The sequence below is a fragment of the Coregonus lavaretus genome (assembly GCF_964263955.1).
Source record: "Coregonus lavaretus genome assembly, contig: HAP1_SCAFFOLD_2192, whole genome shotgun sequence".
Taxonomy (NCBI): Eukaryota; Metazoa; Chordata; class Actinopteri; order Salmoniformes; family Salmonidae; genus Coregonus; species Coregonus lavaretus.
Genome location: NW_028165462.1, coordinates 48,089 through 68,542, shown reverse-complemented (window position 1 = coordinate 68,542; position 20,454 = coordinate 48,089). Strand labels below are relative to the sequence as shown.

At 42.0% G+C, this 20,454-nt stretch overlaps 1 protein-coding gene across 1 annotated transcript; it reads left to right on the top strand.

Annotated features, from left to right (window-relative positions):
* Nucleotides 1–687: 687 nt before the first annotated feature.
* Nucleotides 688–2,279, top strand: LOC311115833 (G-protein coupled receptor 12-like; the record flags this gene model as incomplete). The annotated part of the gene is made up of 3 exons (XM_084190959.1): nt 688–876; nt 1,130–1,416; nt 1,694–2,279. The coding sequence occupies 3 exons, from the start codon at nt 688–690 to the stop codon at nt 2,277–2,279; spliced, it is 1,062 nt and encodes a 353-aa protein (XP_084047085.1).
* Nucleotides 2,280–20,454: the final 18,175 nt, after the last annotated feature.

Here is a 20,454-nt window from a genome sequence, read left to right as displayed (position 1 = left end):
CTTGATTGATGAATTAAGTTCACGGATTAGTAAGGAACTCCCCTCTCCTGGTTGTCTAGGTCTAAATTGAAAGGAAAAACCAAAAACCAGCAGACGCTAGGCCCTCCATGGAATGAGTTTGACCCCTGTATTAAGGTATCTATACTTTAACTCAAGTATGGCAATTGGGTACTTTTCCCACCACTGATGGATGGTTGGATGGATGGATGAATAGATAGATGGATATATGGATAGATGAAGGGAGCGTTTGTTTTTATTTGAGAAGTGAATCATTGCATTATTCCTCTGTAGTGATGGACACCTCTGCTATCACTCTCTCTCTCTCTCTCTCTCTCTCTCTCTCTCTCTCTCTCTCTCTCTCTCTCTCTCTCTCTCTCTCTCTCTCTCTCTCTACCTTCCCCTCTACATCCTTCCCCTCTCCCACAACTCTCCCCTCATCTCTCCCACCTTGACTCATCTCCTCCTTTCCCTCTCCAGCATGATGTACTACAGTACCCATAATGCTCTGTATTCTGTATCTGGTTTGATCTACTAAACACGTTCCTAAAGCTAACACTATGGTGTCCCGTCTCCTTATTAATACAGCCTACTCTCTCTTCTTCTTCTTCTTCTTCTTCTTCTTCTTCTTCTTCTTCTCCCCCCTTTACCTCCCTCCATCCAGATATGATCCTCTCCCTAGCTGCAGCTATGAGCAGCGGCGGCATCCCCCAGAACACTACTTCCTCCTCGACCTTTGACCCCTCGTCCCTGGACCCCTGGCTTGACCCCTACCCTGACCCCTACCCTGACCTCCCCGGGGTTAACGCCTCCTCCTCCGCCGTCCCCGGCCGCACCTATAACTCCGACCTTGACTTACGACCTCTGACCTCACAACAGGTTAGACATGATGTCATCAAGTTTAGTTTACTTTTATGTTGTGATTGGCTGATTTCATTGCTTAAAAAAAAAATCTTACTGGATAAGTATAGTGACCTTTGGGTGTTTTGAGGATTGCTTAACATATAAATGATCATTATTGTTGTTGTAGTTGGTATGATTATGATGATTTGTATTCTTGTTGTTATTGTTATTTTTATTATGGCGATGATAATCATGGTAATGATATGATGATGATTATTGTCATCAACAGGATGTCAGCCCATGGGATGTGGCGTTATGTGTCACGGGTACCCTCATCGCCTGCGAGAACACTCTGGTCATCGCCGTCCTCTTCTACACACCGACCCTCCGAGCCCCGATGTTCATCCTGATTGGCTCGCTGGCATTCGCCGACCTCCTGGCGGGTCTCGGTCTCATCCTGAACTTTGTGTTCACCTATCTTGTCGAGGGAGAGGTCGTGACCTTGGTTGCCACAGGGATACTCATCGCGGCGTTCTCGGCGTCCATCTTGAACATCCTGGCGATCACCGTGGACAGGTACGGTGATATTTATGTCTCTCTTTATATCTTATGATTATAATTGCAGGGATAAAGACATTTTCTCATTTTCTGACTTTGCTGATAGCTGCTTTGTTGAGAAAAGTTATACTAACAATGACAGTGATATGTGGTGTAGTTGAATGATATCTTTGTATTCTTTAGCATTTGCTAAAGGACCAAAATGTAAACGTGAATGTAAATTGTTGCTCTGTAGCTCAACTAGTGCATGAGTAAAACACGGACTGGACTTCGAGTAATGTTCACTGTGTTACAGGTACCTGTCGCTGTACAACGCGTTGACCTACCACACGGAGCGGACTGTCCTCTTCACATACCTGGTGGTAGGGGTCATCTGGTTGGTGTGTCTGGTCCTCGGCGTCCTCCCTGCGCTCGGGTGGAACTGCCTAGATGACCAATCAACGTGCTCAGTCTGTCGACCAGTCACCAAATCCAACGCAGTCGCCCTCGCCGTCTTCTTCCTACTGGTTTTCGCGTTGATGATGCAACTCTACCTACAGATCTGTCGGATCGCGTTCCGTCACGCTCAGCAAATCGCAGTCCAGCATCAGTTCCTCGCTATTTCCACGACCAAAGGAGTCCAGACGCTCTCCGTGATTCTCTGTGCCTTCGCCATGTGTTGGCTACCATTTGCTATGTATTGTATCGTGGCGGATTCGAGCTATCCTATCATATATACATACACTACGGTGCTGCTGGCGGCGTGTAATTCAGTCATAAATCCTATTATATATGCGTTCAGGAACCCGGATATACAGAAGGGGCTGTGGTTGGCGTGTTGTGGATGTGTCCCGTCAAATCTGAGTCTGAGACCTCGAGCCAGGACCTCCAGTAATGTATAGGGAACCTGGACATACAGAATTGTTTATGGCTACGACCCCTCCAACCTCTCCCTCCGGCCCTGGACCTCCAGCAACGTATAGGGAGGGGGTGTAGCGGCGTATAGAAGGGGTGCAGGGTGAATGACGGTATTGGAGAAGGTGTGGGTGTACGCCCCTAGCTCTGTGACCCAGGGCCTCCAGCAAACCTGGACATCCAGAAGAGACTGTGGTGGTGACATCACGGGGCAAGGTGATGACCCCCCTCCTAGGACCTCCGGTGAGGGGGTAAGCTTTAGGGAGAGGGTTCAGTGAGGTCAAAGGTGACCCCCAAGGCAAGAGGGAGGGTGTGTGGTGTGGTGACGTGGCAAAGTCTAGAGCAGTGTTGCAGGGGCAGATGTGGCTCTCCAAGGATGACTGGACTGAGAAAGTCTGGGATGGTTTGCCCTGGGCCTGGGCTATACTGTAACCCACTGGATAGAAGTGGTGGTTCAGATCTGTGACTGTGTGGGGCTGAGGTTAAACGCTTTACAATGCTGCTTCAGTGGGGGATCATAGACCTCTAAAAGGCTACTCGTTCAGAGGGTGAGCACGAGTAGTACAGCCTAAGGAGAGGCCTCAATGATAGATGAGCTAACTTACAATGAGCTAACTTACTTATGATGAGCTAACTTACTTATGATGAGCTAACTTACAATGAGCTAACTTACTTATGATGAGCTAACTTATTTATGATGAGCTAACTTACTTATGATGAGCTAACTTACTTATGATGAGCTAACTTACTTATGAGGAGCTAACTTACAATGAGCTAACTTACTTATGATGAGCTAACTTACAATGAGCTAACTTACTTATGATGAGCTAACTTACAATGAGCTAACTAGCCAACAATGGTAATGTGTGTTAGGTGAGAATACTACGACCTTGAGGTTTTCACTGAAGTCTTTGAGACATCATTCAAAACCTTATAAACTATCATGCCACAATGATCTTGTTGCTGATGGCTAAAGCCCTTGGTAGAACACGCATAACAGACAGACAGACAGACAAACACACAAAGCCAATATAAAGTCTAATTCATGGTTACCCTTGGAGGAAAAAAAAACATACATTTTTAGAAAAGCCCACAAGCCCCTAAAAGTTTCCCTGTTATTACCAATGCCTCTGATATGGTTCCAGGGCTTTAGGAAACTTAGACTTTATCTTAGAGAAATGGCTACAACTGAATGTTATCTAATGGGAATGTTATTACCAATGCTATCAACAAAAAACTAACAGTTTTAGAGCTACTAAAGCAATCTGCTGTATGTTGCCGACCTACAGTCATGAGGTATAGTCCCCTGTAGCTCAGTTGGTAGAGCATGGCGCTTGCAACGCCAGGGTTGTGGGTTCGTTTCCCACGGGGGGGCCAGTATGAAAATGTATGCACTCCCTAACTGTAAGTCGCTCTGGATAAGAGCATCTGCTAAATGACTAAAATGTAAATGTAAAAATGTATAGAAATACAATTCAGTACTAGAATTCCTAGAATAACAGGGCATCTCCATTCAAGTCATCGTTCTAGTAATTCAATTTCTATGGTTATTACCATGCCGAGAAACACACCGGGCATCTAAAACTGTTTCAGCACCACGGACAGCGAAACACAGCGCCAAGCCATTGCCAAGCTCATTTCAGCACCACGGACAGCGAAACACAGCGCCAAGCCATTGCCAAGCTCATTTCAGCACCACGGACAGCGAAACACAGCGCCAAGCCATTGCCAAGCTCATTTCAGCACCACGGACAGCGAAACACAGCGCCAAGCCATTGCCAATGTGCGTCGAAAGCTCATTTCAGCACCATGGATAGTGACCAGTGAGCTGATGCTTGTAGTCCCTACTTGATTCTGCTCTATGGTCAGTTTTGCATTTTCCCCCTTACTGATTAATTTAACAATTTGGAAAGTGTAATCTGATTCTAGATCTGTGTCTAAGCCCAGGGAAATTCTACCCGGAGCCAGCTAACCAGACCGCCATTTTCACACATTTCACTCGTTGTACGGTTGAATAATGCATTGGAAAATAGGCCTGGTGTAGAGAGAAGGAGCAAGCATAGCCCCCCGTGAGTTGAAGATGAACACGATCTTTCCAGACAGACAGAGAGAGAGGTGACAAAACGTGTTTCACAGCTGGGGCCTTTGGTGGAGTTTTGATCATTGATGCGGTGTGGTGGGATCTACCGTTCTAAATGACGCGGTGGGTTCTAACCATTCTAGTTCTAACTAATGGTTCTAAATGACAGCAGATGGAGTCTGTCATATCACTGTCATATCTGGCTAGTATCCTTTTAGAATGATCATAGGTTGAAAGTATTGTGTGACAGGCAATCACAACAATTAATAGGTCTATTCATCTGAATTAGATATAATTTGAAATAATTTGATATCATTAATGGGAGTTCAAATTACATTTCAACTGGGCCTATTGAATATGTACACGTAGGTTTAGAAGCATTGATTTAGACAGACAAGTAAAATGATAATGATTGATCAACCCACGTCTGAAAACCTACAATGTAAACAGTATATTGACTACCCTTCATGTCAGGTGAAGTGAACATGCATCCAAATCCAATAGGGTTATATTGATTAGCTGGCGATGCATGGACATTAGACAACAGCAGCACACCAGAACGGAATGCAGGAGCAGACTGGGACCAGAAATCGGCCCTGGCATTTCTAACACACCGGTCCATTTCTTTCCTTGAGCCCTCATTATTAGCCAGATAATGATAATTTTGCACTTCAAAACCCAAGTTAGACAGGCCCACTGGGCTAAAAATGGACCAGCCCATCTGGCATTTCGGGCCCAGCCTGCCCCTGATGGAATGTAAAACACAAAAACCAACATTCCTCTGCATAGACTATGGGGTTTTATCTAAATTATTCCATTGGCCTATATACCCCTCATTTCCCCTCTCTCTCAATGCTGCCTATGCCTCAACACAAGCTCCAAACCACACACTCCCTCTCGGCTCTGTATCTCTGGACGTCTGCAAGAGAGAAGCTGACGCGTCCTAGCCTCAGGCAGATCAACGGTGTGGTGGGTTAATGAGAGCCGAGCAGCGGTAGGGTGAAATGAGGCACCAGGTGCGCTGCGGTAGGGTAATGCGACCCGCGGTTGCATTCTCACATAGATAGACACACACACACACACACAAACACACACACACACACACACACACACACACACACACACACACACAAGCACACACACACACAGATTATAATGAGGTTAGTTTCTCCAGCTTGTAGTTAACTGATATACAAAGGCTCCAGTGACAGAGTTGCTGGTGTGGTACAATGAGAGTACTATAGGTTAGTTCTGCATCCTAATGGAACGCCTTCCTTTCCTTGTCTCCGTTCCTTGTCTATTTTCCTCGTCTCCTTTCCTTGTCTCCTTTCCTTGTCTCCGTTCCTTGTCTATTTTCCTCGTCTCCTTTCATTGTCTCCTTTCCTTGTCTCCTTTCCTTCACGACTTCTGATGGTTGAAAGACACAGACTGGATCGGTGGTTAGTGAGGAGAGGACGCAAAATTAGACTATTAGGATGAAGCTCGAAACTGTACAGAAACCAGATATAAAATGACGCTGTCTTAAAAATGCTTGTTTGCTCTCGATTCTGCAAATGTATCCACTGTTTTGTAAAAACAACAACAACAACAATTGTAAAATACTACTGTGCCATGTGTTGTACCAGCCATGGTGATAGCTGGCTGTGTTGGAAAAGAAGGAAAGTCTAATACAAAAATGAAGGCAGTGTACAAAACATATTTTTATACTGTCAACGAGTCACTGTCACTATTACACTATTCAACGCTTTTACCAAAAAAAGAAAACCGATCCAAAAAAAACTAAAAACAAACTACAACGAGCAACTCTCAAAATGGAGCACAGGACTGGACATTAACTTCTTCATAACGTTGATGATGGAATTTTTGTACTTTGTATAAAATGGTGTCTTTTCTATAGTTTTGTATTCAGCGGGTTGGACAAACAAACAATCACATGCTTTCCCTGTTAGGCTAAGCCCCAATTGGCACCCTGTTGCCTATACAGTACACTGAGTTGGAGCTCCATGGGCCCTGTAAGGTAGTGCTCTATGTAGGGAATCTGGTTCCATTTGGGATGGGTCTTTAGTGTAGTCAGGCAATGAATGCAAAACCCAATTCCTCCAATTCCTTGAAAATGCAGATTCTGTAACTCTTCCTTTGGCCTTATCGTACCTAACTCCTCTGCAATTACATTCAATTGTGTTTGTGGTGGCTAAAATAGCTCCTACAGTGTTACTTACTACTGTGTACAGGTCAATCTCAAAAAAGCTACAACTGAGATAGGGGAAACTGGCGCTAATGGCCAACAGAATCCCTTCAAATCAAACTCTCACTACCTTCAACATTCAACAATGAAAACAAACAGAAATACCGGTTATCCTAAATCTACATAAACCATAATTATGGACCACCATCCAGATTTCTAAATAGATCTAGATATGATGTATATCAATGATATATGATGTATATCTATGATAACATCTAGATAAGTATTACCTACTTGTGTCAGCCTTCAAAGCAGAAGACAACAGATTTATATTGGGTTTATATTTGCGAATAATGAATACACCCCTGGTCACTCTGATGGAAACGTTCAACCACGGTGGTGGACACTCTCTGATGGAAACGTTCAACCATGGTGGTGGACACTCTCTGATGGAAACGTTCAACCACGATGGTGGACACTCTCTGATGGAAACGTTCAACCACGGTGGTGGACACTCTCTGATGGAAACGTTCAACCACGGTGGTGGACACTCTCTGATGGAAACGTTCAACCACGATGGTGGACACTCTCTGATGGAAACGTTCAACCACGATGGTGGACACTCTCTGATGGAAACGTTCAACCACGGTGGTGGACACTCTCTGATGGAAACGTTCAACCACGGTGGTGGACACTCTCTGATGGAAACGTTCAACCACGATGGTGGACACTGTGTGATGGAAACGTTCAACCACGATGGTGGACACTCTCTGATGTGTTCTTATGTGAGGTGCGTTCTCAAACGTCATTGAATCCCATTTGTGAATATATACTCTGTTATGCCTATAGAGCGGGGGTGGAATGACCTAGCACTGTGTGTGTGTCACCACCCGGTTCACAATGCCAATACTGTAATATTGTAATGTGATGTACCTAAACAATAACAGACAGGAAATGGTTAGGCTCCTGGAGGGCTGCAGTCCTGTTCATTTGGGCAACGAAAATGAAAGTGTTTCTTGTTGGAAGAGTCCAGGGGTGTACTCATTCCGCTGATTCTGTTGCAAAACATTTCTTAAACGGAAGCAAAAGGAACGAAACGGGGCAGGACTTACCTGTATTTTGTCCAATCGAAAATCGTGTTTTACGCCGAATTGGAGGAATGAAATTACCCCAGGTTGTTCATTCTAGTTTCACTCCGTTTTCTTCCGTTTGGTGCCTGATGATCACAAACCAGGTGATCCTCGTCACTGACATTCAACTAGTTGGTTAATTGGTCAATTAACAGAGGAATGAAAACTACAGCAGACACTGTGGCCCTCCAGGATAAAAGCTTGACTCTCTTATGTATGAACACACGAAGATGGGCCATGCTGCTGTAGACGTACCTATATAAATAGATTCTATCAATTCTATTTCTATAGGCTTACCACTGTCTCTTCAGGAGAGAAAATGAGTTATTTCCCCTATGCAATGCTGTACAGAAACATATATTTTTTTATATTCGTCATCAGGGCATGAGTTTAAACAATATGGTTGTTAATGTGTGTGTGTGTGTGTGTGTGTGTGTGTGTTCTTATCAATGGTCAAAATTATTTATTGAAACAATGTGTGTTGGATTATGCTAAAAAGTGCCATATTTCTTACTTATTTTGGTTGATGTATTTATCATGTATGTATCTCTGTCTGGTGTATTTCAAGGTAAAGGCATTCATGAGCTCTGCAATAATATGATAGCCTATCACGTCTGATCTTGTGTAGAGATTATATAAAAGACCCTGATCAAACAAGACTGATCTAGGAACATTTGACCCATCATTACACAGAGAAACAGAAATAGCAAGATGGAAAGAAGCATATGACGTCAAACTGTCTTTTCTGGTTCCATATGATGTCACACTGCCTATCTGGTTACATGTGACGTCACACTGTCTATCTGGATACATGTGACGTCACACTGTCTATCTGGTTCCATATGACGTCACGCTGTCTATCTGGTTCCATATGACGTCACGCTGTCTAACTGGTTCCATATGACGTCACGCTGTCTATCTGGTTCCATATGACGTCACGCTGTCTATCTGGTTCCATATGACGTCACGCTGTCTATCTGGTTCCATATGACGTCACGCTGTCTAACTGGTTCCATATGACGTCACACTGTCTATCTGGTTCCATATGACGTCACACTGTCTATCTGGTTCCATATGACGTCACACTGTCTTATCTGGTTCCATATGACGTCACACTGTCTATCTGGTTCCATATGACGTCACACTGTCTATCTGGTTCCATATGACGTCACACTGTCTTATCTGGTTCCATATGACGTCACGCTGTCTATCTGGTTCCATATGACGTCACTGCTAATAAGAGGATGGAGGAAAGACGCTTCCTCTCTGCGTCCCAAATGGCACCCTATTCCCTATCGAGTGCACTACTTTTGACCATGGCCCACACAGGGCTCTGGTTAAAAGTAGTGCACTATATAGGGTATAGGGTGCAAGAGTAGTGTACTACATAGGGTGTAGGTTGCCATTTCACACTGTTGACCTCTCTTCTGTAACGTTTTACAAAAACTATAAATAGCAAGCTGAAAGCGAGGGAGGGAAGGAGATAGGGAAGGAGGGAGGGAAGGAGGTAGGGAGCGAGGGAGGGAAGGATGTAGGGAGCGAGGGAGGGGGGAAAATAAAACAATTAATTACTGTTACCCCCTGAAAAACTCTGGCTCCTCTCTCTGTCTCTCTCTCTCTGTCTCTCTCTGTCTCTCTCATTTCTTTCTCCCACCTCTTCTCTCTGCCCATGCTTCCCCCTTTCCCCCCACTTTCCTAACTTTACCCCTCTCTCCTTCACCTCTCCCTCTCGCTCTCTCTCTCTCTTTCTGCCATATCAGAGTCTGTGTAAAGATGGATTCCGTTGCTAAGGCTTTCGCTGCTTTACAAAAGAACCACTGAACCTAAGCCACCTACGTGTGTGTGTGTGCGTGCGTGCGTGTGTGTGTGTGTGTGTGTGTGTGTGTGCGCACTTAGGAGAAAATCTAAAGAGACTGACTCACTAAATAAACTAGCCTTTCCCACTGTGTAAAGAGCTTTCAGCACTTTGAAAAGCACTAGGCTATATAAACCCCATTCATGAACATTTTAGAAAATATTAAAATGTCATGTTAGGCCATTTTCTCTACGTGCCACCCCTTCACTTTTACAAAAAGATTGTCTATAGCGGTACCTGAGTGCTAAATTTACTTCACTGGGACCATGTATAGCCTTCACAGATTAAACGTTGTTTATGGTGCATTGTCATTGTTTCTCAGGGGAGAATCTTAACGTAAGCTTCAGCCAAAATGTTCACTTAGTCGATGTCAACGGGAGAGCTAACATATTACTGTTGTTCTTATTGGCTACGTCCCAAACGACACCCTATCGCCAATAGCAAAAGCAGCGTACTGTGTGGGGGATAGGGGGTGATTTGGGACGCAGACCCCAGAATCATTGTTTTCATTTTCTTCTTTGTATGGTTAAATATCAATGTAATGATGACAAAGTACACTTTATGGTTGTGTTCCCATTTGGGACGTACATTATGAGCGAGACATGTTACAAAAATTGCACTGTAAGTGTCCAATGTATAATCCTAATATCGGCGACAAATTATTTATTTTTACTATTGTAAATAAATTAAATGAATAAAAAAAACTAGTGAGATTAATTTGCCAAATAAACTGATAGAAATGAAAGAAGCTAAATGATTTTTTGTGTTGAGTTGCTCTCTTGCACATTTCACTGTCTATCAATGGTTGGCCTGAGTGCGTGTGTGTGTGTGTGTGTGTAGATATTCTACACTATCTTGTGTGTGTGTGTGTGTGTGTGTGTCAGTCCGTGTAAAGAACATGTATTGAGTGTTAAAAGGCCTGGTGATAAATTATTGAGGTATTCCCCCCCAGCATACCTCTCACTGTTTCCCTATGGGGCCCTGGTCAAAAGTAGTGCACTATATAGGGAATATGGTGTCATTTGGGATGCATTCACTAGTCTGCTGTGGCGGGGAAGCTACTCTGAAAATAGCTACCAATTACTTCACACTGGAAGAAGTTAAGCTTAAGCTACCCTTAAGAAAAATATAGTTAAAGTTACTTTGAAAAAAGTAGTTCACTACATCCAAACTACTTTGTGATTCATTATCATATCTAAATCTGAAACATCATAGACTGCAAATTGCAAGAACAAATCACTCTGGAGTCAGATGTTAACAGAATGTGGAATTTAGCCAAGTAAACACAAAAACGATGTTTCAAGTGATAATTTGGCAGGTCTGATCCTGAAAAATAAAGACAATTCTGGCCTACTTCACCCATATTGTATTTTTGCAAAAACAAATAGTCTGTAGTTTCAGTACTTAACTACAAATGTCAAAACGTAGTCCTGGCCATTCTACAGCCCAAGGCAAGACAAAAACAAATCCAGCCTCCTGTACCCCTGTGAAACTAGAACAGTCCCAGTAAGCACATGACGTTGAAAATACATATTCTTCCAGACGTTGAAGTTAGGTTCATTTTAGGTTCCGAATGAAAGCTGAAAATATATATTTATACATACACTACCGGTCAAAAGTTTTAGAACACCTACTCATTAGAGTTGCAAAGCTGTCATCAAGGCAAAGGGTGGCTATTTGAAGAATCTCAAATATAACATATATTTTGATTTGCTTAAAACTTTTTTCGGTTACCACATGATTCGACGTGTGTTATTTCTTCACTATTATTCTACAATATAGAAAATTGTAAAAATAAAGAAAAACTCTTGAATGAGTAGGTGTTCTAAAACTTTTACATTTTTTACATTATAGTAGAGTATAATGTACTGTACTGTACTATACTGTACTATACTCTACTGTTGTACTGTATTTGTATTAATTAGGGATCCCTATTAGCTGTTGCCAAGGCAAATATAGGCCGGTTCGGAAAGGATATCTGTGGACGTTGACATCAAGGCCGGTCCCTCAACCAATCCAGACCGGCCCAAATCTCAACCAAACATAGACGTCTTATGATTGGTTCTGATTTGGTCCGGTCCGTGGATGTTGAAATCAAGGCCTGGTTGGATCGCACCCCCCCCAAAAAAAAAAAACATTTGACGGACGGTCCGGACAAGACCAAAATAAATGATTTCCAAAAGACTTCGGCCCGTGTTTACTGGGGTGTTAGTCTACAGTGTCGGCCCACAATGGAATGTTATGAATGCCCATCCATGTGCTTATCCTGAGCCCATCCATGTGGTTATCCTGAGCCCATCCATGTGGTTATCCTGAGCCCATCCATGTGGTTATCCTGAGCCCATCCATGTGGTTATCCTGAGCCCATCCATGTGGTTATCCTGAGCCCATCCATGTGGTTATCCTGAGCCCATCCATGTGCTTATCCTGAGCCCATCCATGTGGTTATCCTGAGCCCATCCATGTGCTTATCCTGAGCCCATCCATGTGGTTATCCTGAGCCCATCCATGTGGTTATCCTGAGCCCATCCATGTGGTTATCCTGAGCCCATCCATGTGGTTATCCTGAGCCCATCCATGTGCTTATCCTGAGCCCATCCATGTGCTTATCCTGAGCCCATCCATGTGGTTATCCTGAGCCCATCCATGTGGTTATCCTGAGCCCATCCATGTGGTTATCCTGAGCCCATCCATGTGGTTATCCTGAGCCCATCCATGTGGTTATCCTGAGCCCATCCATGTGCTTATCCTGAGCCCATCCATGTGGTTATCCTGAGCCCATCCATGTGGTTATCCTGAGCCCATCCATGTGCTTATCCTGAGCCCATCCATGTGCTTATCCTGAGCCCATCCATGTGCTTATCCTGAGCCCATCCATGTGCTTATCCTGAGCCCATCCATGTGCTTATCCTGAGCCCATCCATGTGGTTATCCTGAGCCCATCCATGTGGTTATCCTGAGCCCATCCATGTGGTTATCCTGAGCCCATCCATGTGCTTATCCTGAGCCCATCCATGTGGTTATCCTGAGCCCATCCATGTGGTTATCCTGAGCCCATCCATGTGGTTATCCTGAGCCTATCCATGTGGTTATCCTGAGCCCATCCATGTGGTTATCCTGAGCCCATCCATGTGGTTATCCTGAGCCCATCCATGTGGTTATCCTGAGCCCATCCATGTGGTTATCCTGAGCCCATCCATGTGCTTATCCTGAGCCCATCCATGTGGTTATCCTGAGCCCATCCATGTGCTTATCCTGAGCCCATCCATGTGGTTATCCTGAGCCCATCCATGTGGTTATCCTGAGCCCATCCATGTGGTTATCCTGAGCCCATCCATGTGGTTATCCTGAGCCCATCCATGTGGTTATCCTGAGCCCATCCATGTGCTTATCCTGAGCCCATCCATGTGCTTATCCTGAGCCCATCCATGTGGTTATCCTGAGCCCATCCATGTGGTTATCCTGAGCCCATCCATGTGCTTATCCTGAGCCCATCCATGTGGTTATCCTGAGCCCATCCATGTGGTTATCCTGAGCCCATCCATGTGGTTATCCTGAGCCCATCCATGTGGTTATCCTGAGCCCATCCATGTGCTTATCCTGAGCCCATCCATGTGGTTATCCTGAGCCCATCCATGTGGTTATCCTGAGCCCATCCATGTGCTTATCCTGAGCCCATCCATGTGGTTATCCTGAGCCCATCCATGTGCTTATCCTGAGCCCATCCATGTGGTTATCCTGAGCCCATCCATGTGCTTATCCTGAGCCTATTTGCAATAAGAATCAATGTGTTTACACAGCGGGAAATGCAGAAGTATTTTATGTTTCGCTATGATCATCTCCTCAAAAACTGACTGATGCAAACTTGAAACCACTGATTATGATGACAATTTAGCCCACGGGGTGAAACTCTTAGAAAGCAGTTTTGTGAGTAACCTGATTTTCCATATTGTCCATTTTACTTTGACCTGTCCTGTTTTTAGGGTATGATGTTTGTGATATATTGCCATATTCACATCGAAGTGCATTTTTTATTTGGGCGCCATTTATTATTTATCTCGTCTGGGTTTATACTTTATTCTGTCTTTAGTGTCTTTCAGCGGACATGGGGGTGAACTGGGGACACACACACAAACACACACCAGTGGTGTAAAGTAAAAAAAAAAGTTAAAATACTTTGAAATGCAAACTCAGTTTAATCCACCAGAAAAGACAGAACAAATAATACAACACATATTGTGGTTAAACTCAAATACACTAATTGATCAAAACCATTATTAAAAAAGGTATAATCTTTGTAAATGATATCACAATTAGGACTGGTGGAGTTATGTCACACATGCAGCTAACAAAAATATATGGAAATGTCTGCTCTACTCAAAATTACAACCAACTAGTTGCAGCATTACCACTAAAATGGAAGAGGCAAGTGGAAGGGGGAAAAAGTAAGGAACTTGTCTGTCGGCCCTGCATGAAGACCAAAATTGGTTAAAGAAAATTGACATTATCGTATCTGAAGATTATGCCTTTGTTAAATGTTTTGGAGGAACAAAGAATGTTGTTTTATGATCTTAGTTCAAATGTAGCGTTTGGAGGGTGACGCCCCAGGGGAGACTGGTGATTGGCCAGAAGAGGGAGCCACCCATCTTTTTGCATTGTTTATAAATAGGGGTTAAACGATGAGAAGGCAGAACGGCCATGGCAATCTAGGATGCTGTTCTCCGGACTCCGCGGGTCTGTTAACTTATGCTGTAACCTCGTGATTTTAATAAAAGCCTCTAACACGATGCAGCATAACGGACTCTTTGTTGACAGCAATAATGACCACCACTCATCAGATACGACATAATGGCGCCCAACGTGGGGCTGGGTTTGCGTCTCTTCCTTGTTTCAGTCAACCGCCAGGCTAACTCGCTTTGAAGCATGGCCAAAAAATGGTGAGTGTTTCTTACCGCTTCGGAGTTTGTTAGATTGGATACGACTTGTGTACACTGGAGAGATGTACCATATGACCTTGCCTCGGGTGGTGTTATTGCTGGTGACTAGAGTCTGCTAAAATGTTATTCCATTGGTAACGGTTGGCAATGGGGAAATTTAGAGCATTAAGATAGATTCCATTGGTAACGGGTGGCAATGGGAAATTTAGAGAAGGCCGATATGCGCATTCTTTAGGGCACCGTGAATCTGGTAAAGACCTCGAAGCGAGGCGATTCTTTAGGAATGGGCCATGAAATCCTTGCAACGCGTTCGGTGTGGTAAGGTTGATTCTGGGAATTATAAGCTGGATGGATTATATGCATGTTATGCTCATCGTATAGTTGACGAAGTATAATGCATGGGGTAACCTCTCTATGATTATCCAGAACTTACGGCAGCATAAAGTTAGGTGGAGATATGGATAATGATGGACAATGATTTGGCCACGGTGCAGGTTACTTAGGGCTGGGTAGGCCGCAGTTAGCTAGAGGCTAAAGCTAATGTTAATGCTAAATGCTAATTGTGTTGTGTGCTACATGCTAATGTATCCTTAGAGACTCCATTGCGATGGATTAAAGTCTCTTAAATTTGTCTCTGTGTTTAAGTCAGGTTATATGTTTTGTGAGCGCTGTTAAATGTTGTTTGACTATAAGGGGGAGGGAGTAGAAAATCTTCCTTCCACGGTGAAAAGGGATTTTTGAATGGCTGTGCGCATGCGTTTGATTTTGCGACACTACACTACAGAAAGGGGGAGTTTATGACACGAGATTAGGACACGTTTTGGTTTACGGCACTAAAACTACGACATGCGGTTGTGCTCAGCCTACAAAACAAAATGGTTGGTTGAGGTCATAGGTCCCATTTGGGAGCTGCAGGGGCAGACAGAGAAACACACGGACAAAGAGAAGATAGATTTTAGCACGATTATTTTAGTTTCAACGGCGGCTGGTTAAAGATGAAACTTGTTTTGTGACCTATTGAATTTATACATTAAATATATGTTGGCGAAGTATAATGAATTGAATTAAATAATTAAAAGACGATTAAAATTAAATAAATGTTTTTGAGCGATCTATGATTTGAGCGATCTTCTGATTTTAGTCTTAGAGTGAATAATGGGTGAACGAAGGAATATTGAATATGGTTGAAATAACTCAGGGATTGCATTAACTACTAAAATGTGATTCTGTGTCTCTGTTTTTTTGCATATGAGAGGAGCAATACGATACGACAGGAGAGAGAAGGGGCTAACGTGTGACTGACGTGCGTCACGTGACAAGGTGTGACGAGGCAGAGTCAGACGAGAGGATCAGATATCAGGCTAGTTCACAAAATCATATTTTACAAAATATGTGATGTTATGACAATTTCACATAGGCTTGGCAAATACTATTTCATTAAAAATTGCATTTTGAGGCTCTGTGCATAACTGGGGTTTGATTGGAATTAGGTTGGAAATCAGGTACTGACATTATTCGGCAATTAAGATACTTGGGTGCATATTAAACAATGGAGTTTAGGGTTACATTTACTTGCATTTGATGGGTTGTGGTAAGATAGTCAACACTAATTGATAAATTGGTGATATAGGAATAAAAAATTGGTTTTAAATTATTCATAATTTTTAATTGAGTTTTTAATTGTTTTTTTATTTTTAATTAAATGGGTTTTGAATAAGGCATTTAATTGAATTTTTTAATATTCATATTTTATTTTATTTTTATTTTATTTTTTTGGGGGGGGGGGTTTTGGGGGGTTGTTAGGGTTATATTAATAATTTAAGGGGGGAAGCCATAGGCTATACAGTCTAAAATAAGATAGTTCACAATAAAGGAATATAAAAGGGTTGATATAGGGGAAAAATAGTAATCCTTTAATTAAAGTAGGGTTAGAAAGTAGTGTTAGGAAAACTAATGGCAGAAGTTAGTACACCTTTCTCACATACGGATTCAGCAAAAAGACACCCACCTTACGAGAAGAAAAAGTACAGCTTAGGGATGTTTATTCTCAGCTTTCAGTGATCATCCAGCAGGGTGATTATGGCATCAGAGATGAAGATGAATAATAGATAGAGGACAAGCAGAAACGACGATGAAGATGGATCAAAACTCCAGAAGGAAGAAAATGTGATGTCTGGAAGAAAAGAGGGAGGTAAGGAGGATGGAACTTAAAGAAGATGAGGATGATGAAGATGAGAGTGATTGAGAGAGGTCATGGGTGGATTTGACTCTGTGATCAGAAGGAAGTTGGCAAGAGAGGAAAGAAGAAGGATACACGAGATTTGATCTCTGATGGAAGTTGAAGATGAAGAAAGCGATGAAGATTTGGAGATTAAAGGTGCGTTATGTTCAAGAGGATTTTATCCTACAATGACTAGCAAAGAAGAAATAGAGATATAGACCGATGTTTATCATGCCTGGATAAAGCAAATAGTTTAGAAGTAACACAGCTGAAGATACAGAAGAGGAGAAACTGCTGAGAAAAGGATCCCAAGAATTGGAGAAGAAGAAAGAACAGGACGAAGAAACTCTGAAAACTCAATCATACAACGGGTGGAGAAGATAAGTTTTGGTTATGAAGAATCAGAGTGAACCAAATCAACAATCACTGTTACAGCTTCAACTGAACAATATCAAATGCAATTGTATCAGCCACCAAGGGCGGCACCAGTTGATTCATATCCAAAGCCAGTTTATGGACAGACACAGAATTGGAGAAGAACAAAGAAGAAATAGAAGAAGGAGGAAGATTTCAGCTACACTTCCAGCAACTTTCAGAAGACTGTTATAATTGTGGACAGATTGGTTACTTTACCTGGGATGGAAATGTGCCAGGAGAAAACAACAGAGGAAGATAAAGGAGCAAGTGAAGATCACCTGTTAGTGCCTAGAAGAGACGAAGGGGGGTATCAGCTGAGAGCATCGATTGGAGAAGAAGAGAAAATAGCTAACAGTTGAAACAACTGACCATTAGAAGTGATAGTGAATAGGGGAAAACTTATCTGGGTTCAGCCTAAAGAGGTTAAACATCTCACTAATTGATAACTAATTAGGATAGGGATTTGAGGTAGTAAAACAGTTAATTACTCTTAAGGTACTAATATTAGAAGATACGGTTATTGCAGTGTTGGGAAGAGATGCATTGTTTGAATTGAATTGTACAATAAGATGTACACTAGACGACTGTCTATTAGACAATCTGTCTGAAAAGTTAAAAGGGGTGACTGTTTATTCTGGGTTACATTCTTACACTAAGAGATTTCAGGCTAGGCTAAAAGGTGTTTAGTCGTTTTGCCAAGTCTGTGTGTAATGAGTCAGAAGCAGGTGGGGAACTTTCCCAATCACATATTCTAAAAATTTGGTGGAAAGGGATTTTGTGAATAAATCAGTGGAAAAAGTTTTAAATGTTATGAGAGAAAAGATTGGATTAAAATAAGTTAGGAGTAGATTAGGGTTGAAGGAACTCTGAGACAGTAAGCTAAGTTTCAAAGTTAGTAGTAAGAGAGAGAACAATGGTGAATGACACTGTAGAGTAGGAAGATCAAGGTCATTATAGGTGTATTTTGTGTAATCAAAAGTTTAAAGTCAGGGATTTAGAGAAAGGACTGAGATTTGGGGAAAAAGTGACACTAGTGGTGATAGATGGAAGTACAAGCAAAGACAACTTTTTTCTTTGGGAAAACTAGGAGTAACTAAGGACATTAACACTTCAGTTTATTAGAACAACAGGGAGAAGCAATTTAACTCTTTCAACATTGATAGTTATTAAAGCCATAAATATATCGCATTTGATTATAAGGGAACCAATACAGCACCAATGTTAGGGGAAACAATACTTATTAGGGTTAGGATGGGGACGTTCCTCCCATATGGAGAGATAATTATGGAGGATAAGTATTGTTATCAGGACCAGGAGTAGAAGCTGTTGCACTTAGTCAACGGAGGGATAGTTTGTACAACGATATGAAGTGGAAGAGGTTAGGAGTGACTGTTCACTTATGTTGCGTAATGTTACAGAGAAAGGTCAGGGAGAATATATGTATACTTATCTAGTGCAAGCATTAGAAGTTGTTCCGGTTAAGAATTATGGGTTAAAGGGCTATGTAATTCGTAAAGTGACGCTTATAATGGAAGATTTGAGGTCTGTTGACGTTTCCACAGTCATTGAGGGAGTTCAGGAGGAGTAGATTACAGTAGTCACTCCAACAGTAGATAATACACTGAGGATAATGGGAACCTTTGCACTAGAAGTAATTAGGGTTGATACAGCAGCTAAATCAACTACTTTAATGGTAACTTTGGAAGGGATTAGTGATACGATGGCAATAGCAAATGTAGGGAGTATGACATCGACAACTTTTCTGAAATTAAATGGGGAATTTTAGACTCATGGGTTATGTTACGGATGGAGAGTGCTGTCAATGATAGTACGAATAGGGTTAAAATAGGAGAGCAGATAGTAGTAGAGAGAATATAGATTCATCATGGAGGACAGGATGAGGTCTTTGATTTTAATGACAGACAAGGAGAGGTATCTGATCAGTACCGCTCGTTCTTCTGTTGTGGAAATTAGAGATAGATTAACTCATTCTGTAAGATCAGTGAGGAATCTTGAGGGTCCATGTCTGTTGAGAATTCCAGCACCAAACATGTTAGACGGTCGCGCAGCCTCTATCAGGTATGGTTCAGTCTTATGCTTTGTCATGACTGTGGAATTAGCAACAGTCATTGACAGATAAAATAATGTCGTTGTCAGAACAGTGGTTTAAGCCTAGGTTTAAGTGTTCTTGGTTAAATGAATTACCCTATGGGATTTGTTAGATGGAAAGTAAAATCAGGTAACAACGGAACCCTGAAGTATTCAGGTGAAACATTGAGGGCTAAAAGTTGTTTTTGTTCTAATAAAACATATGAGGTAAAGGGTATGTTTATGGGAATATCAGATTGGGATGATTATATGATGATTTTGGATAAGCATGACCTTAAGGGTAGTAATGAGAAATATGTTACTTTTTATGTACCAGTTAGTAGGAACAGCAGGACTTTGATGGTTAAAAGATTAGCTTTTGACTGACAATGTGACTATGGGGAATTTTAGAGATATTTGGAGGAGTTGTGGTGATAAAATATATATTCTTACATTATGGATGGATAGGATTTTGTTACATGTCAACGTTGAAGCTTCCATATGAGGTTTTTACCATTATAAGAGGGATAGCACCGGACACAGCTAGAGATAGGGTTAAAAGGGTGACATGTCATAGTCTTCAAGCCTATCATTGAAGGATGAATTTAAGGGAGAAGGGGGGATTTTTTCCATGGTATGGTGTAACATTTGGGAAGATCATATTGATAATATTAGAAGATACTTTGAGTCCAGATAGTTCAGATAATATCACTAGGGTTATATATGCATTATAAGGGATGCGTTTGGGAGATCTGAGAAGATTTGGTTGCAAGATCAATTAGGCCAGTAGGGGCAGTGATGGGTCAGATTTTAGTTTCAGCTTTGATAACACTGTGTGATGTTTGTAATATGTTACTAACTTTTGAGAAAGCTATGATATTGAGATAGGTTGGAGAGTGATGTCTGGAGACAACACTCAGATGTCGGTGGTGACTGTTCCTGATCTGGACAAGTGGAACTGACGGATAAATATCATTTTTGATTATTTGATCATTTTTCAATTTTTTTTTCAATATTAGGGTGATGTTGGTATGATTTATGAATCAAAGGGGGGAATAGGTTTATGTGATTCATACATCATTTATATATCATTTCTATATTCTTAGTTGATATTGATGTTCAATTGGAAAGTGTTTTTTTTGGAAAAGATACTGTTTGGTTTCTTTTCTTTTCTTCCAGAAGCATTTGGGGGACATGTGGAGATTGAAATACTCAAACAAAGACAATATGAAGGGACAATATGACTGGA